This window comes from Myotis lucifugus, unplaced genomic scaffold (assembly GCF_000147115.1).
Source record: "Myotis lucifugus unplaced genomic scaffold, Myoluc2.0 scaffold_402, whole genome shotgun sequence".
Classification (NCBI taxonomy): Eukaryota; Metazoa; Chordata; class Mammalia; order Chiroptera; family Vespertilionidae; genus Myotis; species Myotis lucifugus.
In genome coordinates, this window is record NW_005871450.1 from 235,479 (window position 1) to 243,494 (window position 8,016).

Consider the following 8,016-nt stretch of genomic DNA (forward strand, 5'->3'; position numbering starts at 1 on the left):
TGATCAGCCCTGCTCTGTGCCTGATAGGGGGGAGCGACCTTTACCCCCTGATCGCCCTGTGGCTCTGTGTGTGACAGGGTAGAGCCATAACCTCCCCATTGGCCCTGCCCTGAGTGTGACAGGGTGCAGCGCCCCAACCCCCTGATCCGCCCTGCTCTGTGTGTGACAGGGGGCGGTGCCCCAACTCCCCTATCGGCCCTACTCTGTGAGTGACAGGGGGGAGCTCCTCAACCCCCTGATCGGCCCTGCTCTGTGCATGACAGGGGGGAGCTCCTCAACCCCCTGATGGGCCCTGCTCTGTGCGTGACAGGGGGGAGCTCCCCAACCCCCTGATCGGCCCTGCTCTGTGCGTGACAGGGGGTGGCGCCGCAACCTCCCCATTGACCCTGCCTTGGGTGTGACAGGGGGCGGTGCCCCAACCCCCCAATCGGCCCTACCCTGAGCATGACTGAGGGGTGGCATCGCAACCTCCCGATCCGCCCTGCTCTGTGCATGAGGGGGCGGTGCCCAAACTCCCCAATCGGCCCTGCTCTGAGCCTGACCAGGGGCTGCACCTAGGGATTGGGCGTGCCCTCTGCCACCCGGGAGCAGGCCTAAGCCAGCAGGTCGTTATCTCCCAAGGGGTCCCAGACTGCGAGAGGGCACAGGCCGGGCTGGGGGACCCCCCTCCCCCCCCAAGTGCACAAATTTTTGTGCACCGGGCCTCTAGTTTATGGATAATAAAGACCATTATAAACTGATGAACAAAAATAGATACAGAGGTCCGCGCCCCACTGATTCTGGTCCCGGAGTGTCGCCCGGCGCACGGGCTAGCGAGCTGCCCCTGCCGCCCTCTTTCTTCGTTAGCTCCTCTCCTTCTCGCTCAGCTTGCCGGGAGCATGAAAAAAGAAGACCAGGGGAAGCTCCGAACCCCTTCTGCTCCTGCCCATTGCAAGTGCAACTACCGCCATGGGCCTCACCATCTCCTCCCTCTTCTCCCGCCTCTTCGGCAAGAAGCAGATGCGCATTTTGATAGTTGGATTAGATGCTGCTGGCAAGACGACCATTCTGAATAAACTGAAGTTAGGGGAGATAATCACCACAATTCCTACCATTGGTTTTAATGTGGAAACAGTAGAATATAAGAACATTTGTTTCACAGTATGGGATGTTGGTGGTCAAGATCAAATAAGGCCTCTCTGGAGGCATTACTTCCAGAACACCCAGGGTCTTATTTTTGTGGTAGATAGCAATGATCGTGAAAGAATTCAGGAAGGAGCTGAAGAGCTGCAAAAAATGCTTCAGGAAGATGAGTTGCAAGATGCAGTGTTGCTGCTTTTTGCAAATAAACAGGATTTGCCAAATGCTGTGGCCATCAGTGAAATGACAGATAAATTAGGCCTTCAGTCTCTTCGTAACAGAACATGGCATGTTCAAGCCACTTGTGCTACACAAGGAACTGGCCTGTATGAGGGACTTAACTGGCTGTCAAATGAGCTTTCAAAACGTTAAATGCCCTACCTGGTTTGGCTCAGTGGATAGAGCGTCGGCCTGTGGACTCAAGGGTCCCAGGTTCGATTCCGGTCAAGAGCATGTACCTTGGTTGTGGGCACATCCCCAGTAGGGAGTGTGCAGGAGGCAGCTGATCGATGTTTCTAACTCTCTATCCCTCTCCCTTCCTCTCTGTAAAAAATCAATAAAATATTTTTAAAAAAAACTTTAAATGAAACTGGGTATCTAATCAAGGACATGTTGGATAGAATTTGTCTAGGCTTGTTACAACAAAATTAGTTTATATCTTGGTTATTAAACAGTATCTGGGACTGGTTTGGGCAGAATATTACAGCGTTTAAACTTATTTTGTTGCCAATTATTGTTTACCAAGTATAAATGTTGCACTTTAGCAATATGCTTGGTTTTAAAGAAATTATCTTTAACTTGGGGGAAAAAAGTGTTCTCTTTTAATTTTACTTCCCTTAAGCCTAAATGCCTGAACTTGAGCTATTGCGACACCTTTAAATAAATCCGTTTTGAATGTTTTTTGAGCCCACAAAAAATAATGTTTTAAAGTTATCCCCTTGCTACTTTACTGATACCTTTATCATTCCTGGGACAGTCTGCTGATTTAAAAATAAAATGTAGCATTCCATTTGTATTTATTTTCCTCCCTTGCCAAAAAGATTTTCTAATACTGCTTGTACCAGCCAGGGACATGCTCCAAAACACTACTGAGAGCTCTTGCACTGAGGAATTTATTACTCCTCCCTTCTCTCCCCCCGATTATGACTCCTGGCTTCCATCAGCCAAGCTTACCTTGGTGTGGTTTGGATTCAATAGCTCATTAGTTCTATGCTGGTAGCAAAGAGTTCAGATGGAGATGATTTTTAATACCCAGCAGATTGTCTTTTTTTTTTTTTTTTAAATATATTTTATTGATTTTTTACAGAGAGGAAGGGAGAGAGATAGAGAGTTAGAAACATCGATGAGAGAGAAACATCGATCAGCTGCCTCCTGCACATCTCCCACTGGGGATGTGGCCGCAACCCAGGTACATGCCCTTGACCGGAATCGAACCCGGGACCTTTCAGTCCACAGGCCGACGCTCTATCCACTGAGCCAAACCGGTTTCGGCAGATTGTCTTTCTTTATATTGTATCTCTTTTATGTTGCATGTTGCTTTTGGTATCAGCCTCTTTGCCCAGTATATGATAGTTCTGCTGATGTTTTATTGTTTATTGGTGAACATATCTTCATTAAGAGTTTTTGGAAAACTCATCAAACTCAAATGACTAAGTTTTCTTCATAACCCATTTGGAATTATTCCTAATAAAATGATAAAATATAAAAAAAAAATAGATACAGAGGCAGAGCAGCATGGAACAGACTGTCAAACTGCAGCGGGAAGGCTGGGGAGGGTTGGGGGAGCAGGGGATAAGAGATCAACCGAAGGACTTGTATGCATGCATATAAGCATAACCAATGGACATAAGAAACTGGGGCATAGGGGAGGCCAGGGGAAGGTCAAGGAAAAAAAAAAAGGAGACATGTGTACTACTCTTTGTAATACTTTAAGCAATAAAACAAAATTAGAAAGAAAAAGGACCAGTCAGAAATTAAACATACACTAACTGAAATAAAGAATTTACAGGGATTCAATAGTAGCATAGAGGATTCCAGAATCAAATTAATGATTTGGAATATCAGTCAGAAGAGCAAAAAGGAAAAAGAATCAAAAAATATGAAAAGAGTGTAAGGAGCCTCTGGGACAACTTCAAGTGTCCCAATATTCACATTATGGGGGTGCCAAAGAAGAGAGAGCAAGATATTGAAAACCTATTTGAATAAATAATGACAGTAAACTTCCCCTACCTGGTGAAAGAAATAGACTTACAAGTCCAGGAAGCTCAGAGAACCCCAAACAAGAGAAACCCAAAGAGGCCCACACCAAGACACATCATAATTAAAATGTCAAGGGTTAAAAGACGAAGAGAGAATCTTAAAAGCATCAAGAGAAAAGCAGTTACCTATAAGGGAGCGCCCATACAACTGTCATCTGATTTCTCAACACAAAGTACGCAGGCCAGAAGGGAGTGGCAAGAAATATTCAAAGTGATGAATGCCAAGAACCTACAACCAAGATTACTTTATCCAGTAAAGCTATCATTCAGAATTGAAGGTCAGATAAAGAGCTTCACTGATAAGAAAAAGCTAAAGGAGTTCACCACCACCAAACCAGAATAACATGAAATGTTGAAGGGTATTCTTTAAGAAGAGGAGGAGGAGAAGGAGGAGGAACAAGAGGAGGAGGAGGAGAAGGAGGAAGAGAAAGTAGAGGAGGAGGGGGAGGGGGAAGAGGAGAAGGAGAAAAAAGATGAACAATAAAATGGCAATAAATACAGATCTATCAACAATTGTATCAAAAAATCAAAATAACGTACAAGAAATCTAATGAACAAAATAAACTGATGAATAAAATGGAAACATGGAACAGACTGACGAATCTCAGAGGGAAGGGGGAGAAGGGACGGGGAGAGATTAACCTAAAATCTTATATGCTTATATGCATCACCTATGGACACGGGGGCAGGAACTGGGTAGAAGGAGGGGCAATGGGGGGCGGGAAGAGGGACATCTGCAATCCTCTCCACAAATCTTTAAAATAAAGATTAAAAAATAAAACATGCAGACTAGAGCAAGAATAAGGAAGTTAGCAGAACAAAGCAGCCGCTTGGGCGTTGCAAGGCCACGTTCCTTCAGGGGAAGGCAAAGGTCCATGGCAGCTGACCTACCTAGTGCTCATCTGGAGATTCCTGATGGACTAGTTTAAGATTCCACTCCCGGGAGAGACGAACTGTCATGAAGTCTCAGTGCGGAGACAGGAGGCTTAGCCTAATTGACTCCTTCTGGGGCCCTGTCCTGTTTCTAACATCCCTGTCCGAGAAATCAGAGCTGTACAGTGCCTTCCCCACTGCCTCCTCCTTCCCAGCTAGGAGTGGCTTGAAGTCCAGCTTCCTACAGAGATCACAGGGAAATAAATGCCTGGGCACCGCCGCTCCAGCTCCAAACCCATCGCACTCCACGGTTTCCGGGGGAACGAGCACTTCCCAAAACTAAGAAGTACGGACCGCAAGAAGCCCCCATTCACCACCTGCCAAGAACTGCCCGGAGACTTTTACGTATACTCTCGTTTAATACTCAAACCGCTGCATTAAGATAGTCATGTCATCCCAACTTCACAGAAAGACGTCGGAGACAGAGGTGTAGGTAATTCGTTCAATGTTCTGCCTCGGGAAACCGCAGAGCGGGTGGACGGGTGCGCGGCCCGGGGAGGCGGAAAGCGCTGGAGACACCGGACCCGACCGCCCCAGACGCGGACGCGCCCCGCCGAGGGGAATGCCTGCCACCCGAGCCCTGACACCCCCGCTTTCGGATACAACCTCTTCCTCCCAAACCGGTGGCCGGCCGGGTTATACCGGGACCCAGAGAAGTTCGGGAGGTTGGGCAAACACGGAGCCCACTTACCACAGAGCAGGGAGCGCAGACGGTCACCTGGGCGCCCAGGGAGGAAGCGCAACGCTGGAAATACACTTCCCAGAATTCCCCTGCCCCGGCGGCGCCCAGGCGGAAGTGTCCGCGACTCTGCGGGACCTGTGGACTACACTTCCCAGAAAGCCAGGGGACTCGGTCCGCAGTCTCGCCCGCCTCAAGCGGAAGTGCTCGGTACCCTACGGAGAGGGACCACCAGGACCACGGAAGTCGTGGGAACAAAGTTCGCCCCGTCGCCCCCACGGCGGTAACGTGGAAAACGACACTGAGGGCTGGTGTTTCCCTCTCCTGAATCCACGAGCAGAAATTTTTGATAGGCATGACTAAAGGTCTTCAATGATTACAGTGTTGTTGGAAAAGTGAACAATGAGCCACGAAATTAAAAATTAATCTCAAACTAGGAAATGTTCAATTTAGGGGCAGTAGGGAGAAGAAAGGAGGAGGGTAACCTTGAGTGTAATCTTAACTGTACGAGAATTAAAGCGGGGTGTTTGAAGAATGGGCGAGGGAGAATGGTTTTGGAGAGGCAATGATGTGCGAAGAAGGTGTGGACGAAAGGGGCCACATGCTGACCTGACAAGCTCAGGGGAGGCCTGCATGGCGGTCTTGCAAACTCAGAGACCTAAAGTCACCACAAAGGATGGTCTGAAATTAAACTTTAACCAAAGCAGTTATGGTGGGCAGTTACGTCCTAGGCCGGTATCTTCACTGACAAGGTCAACCTTTACCTTCACTGAGCCTGTCTTTTTGCATCTATGATAACACACCCTTGAAATGTTTGGGTAACTTGTAACTTCCCTTTTTCTGGAGCCCCTGAGGCACAACCAAATATGCTGGGTGCCAGGACAGATACCATAAATTCCTTCATTGTCATGTTAATTGATCCTGCACCCACCTAAGTATGTGTCCATCATTTTACTTTTTATCCAATCCCAGGGGTTTCCCTGCTTTGCTTTATCCCTCCTCAATCTATCACCAATGAATTTCATGTAACCCACCTACGTCCCTCCTTTGATTGCAATGTATATATACAAATGTAACCCTGCCATTCTCCGGAGCATTATCTCAATTCCTTGAGGTTTTGCTTCCCAGCATATGTCGACAATTTGGCTCAAATAAACTCACAAAAATTCTTTACAGGTTTCAATGTTTGTTTTTTTTATGTTAACAAAGGTATTAACCTCTATTCTTTAATATATATATATATATATATATATATATATATATATATATATATTGATTTCAGAGAGGAAGGGATTGAGAGAAACATCAACGATGAGAGAGAATCATTGACTGGCTGTGTCCTGCACACCCCCTACTGGGGATGGAGCCCACAACCCGTGCATGTGCCCTTGGCCGGAATCAAACCCGGGACCCTTCATTCTGCAGCCTGACACTCTATCCACTGAGCCAAACCGGCCAGGGCTAACCTCTATCTTTGACATAGTGGTACCAGTGGTTTGGTAGGTTATAATGCTACAATCAGGAATCACATGTAAAGTTATTAAATACTATTGGTCATAATTAAATTGATTAAATTAACTTGAGATAGCACTACATTCTCACAAGAAAAGCTAAAAGACAACAAACAAACAAACAAACAAACAAACAACTTAGCAAAATGCCAAGACTGTCATACTATGGATGAAAAGGGACCACATGCTAACCTGACAAGCTCAGAGAAGCCTGCCTGGGGGGTCTTGCAAATTCAGAGACCAAAAGTAACCACCAAGGATGGTCTGAAATGGACACTTTTGGTCATGTCCTAGGCCGGCATCTTCCCTGACAAAGGTCAATCTTTACCTTAACTGAGCCTGTCTATTGTCTTTTTGCATCTACAATAACATATCTTTGAATGTCAAAGTAATTTTCCTTTTTCCGGACCCCTCAAAGCACAGGCACCGCTCTTATGAGACCACAAATTCCCTCATTGATATTGAGTTCATTGTTGATTGTTAAAGAAGTAGGTGTCTATCATTTTACTTTTTATCCAATCCCAGAAGTTCCCCGCCTTGCTTTCTCCTGCCTCCCCAATCTATCACCAATGGATTTCATGTAACTCATGTAGGTCTCATCTTTTGATTGTAATGTATAAAATAAAGTGCAAAACTGCCATTCTCTGCAGCATTATCTCAATCTGTTGAGATTTTGCTTCCTGGCATTTGTTGACATTTTGGCTCAAATTCACAAAAATTTTTCACAGGTTTGAATGTTTCTTATATTGACAATACTGTTCTTTGTAGTGTAAGTTGGTACAACCGCTTTGGAATATTTTTTTTTAATTACTGATTTCAGAGAGGAAAAGAGGGAGAGAGAGAGAGAAACATCAGTGATGAGAGAGAATCATTGACTGGCTGTCTCCTGCATACCCCACACTGGGGATCAATCCTGCAACCCAGGCATGTGCCCTGACCAGGAATCAAACTGTGACCTCCTGGTTCATAGGTCAAAGCTCAACCACTGAGCCATGTTGGCTGAGCCACTTTGGAACATTTTTGAAGGGAAAGCTACTAAAGCTAAAGATATTCATATGCCATAACCCCTTGGTTCAAACTATACACATGTTTCTCAAATTAATATATCCTTACATTCAGCCAAAGATGTTTCCCAGTATGCTCAGGCCAGAACTGCTTTTAAGAACCAACCGTGCAACTACCCAATGATCATCTATAATAAAATGGATTATTGGTAAATTTACACATTGTAGAAATATCCACCAATGAGAGTGAATAAAATTCATCTAGTCCCCAAATTTGAATTTCATAAACATAATGTTGAGAAAATAAAGTTTGACATAAAATATTAAGTACTGTATGATTTCTTTTCTGGAAAATACAAAAACAAACTCAGCAAATCTATCATGTTATAAGTTAGTAAAAGGGGTTGTGACTAGAATGAGGCATCAGGGGTGCTCCGGGAATGTTGGTATTTTTTCGTGCTCCTCCAGGAAATGAACACTAAGAATTTAATGAACAGGTATTATTAAGGGAA

The 8,016-nt window shown here is 45.3% G+C and overlaps 1 protein-coding gene and 1 pseudogene across 7 annotated transcripts in view; one reads left to right on the top strand and one right to left on the bottom strand.

The window, feature by feature from the left end:
* Nucleotides 1–8,016, bottom strand: part of LOC102423232 (zinc finger protein 227) — a 104,919-nt gene that overhangs the window by 85,282 nt on the left and 11,621 nt on the right. For 4 of the 7 annotated variants that reach the window (XM_023743575.1, XM_023743574.1, XM_023743581.1 and 1 more), the window contains exon 1: nucleotides 5,002–5,420. The exons of 1 other annotated variant lie outside the window; for it this stretch is intronic. In XM_023743575.1, the coding sequence (XP_023599343.1) occupies nucleotides 5,002–5,346 (345 nt within the window). In that variant the 5' untranslated portion in view covers nucleotides 5,347–5,420. Of the gene's footprint in view, nucleotides 1–4,268; nucleotides 4,472–5,001; nucleotides 5,421–8,016 lie in introns of those variants that run through there. 2 more of the 7 variants (XM_023743578.1, XM_023743579.1) reach the window with 2 other exon arrangements.
* Nucleotides 899–2,128, top strand: LOC102418403 (annotated as a pseudogene).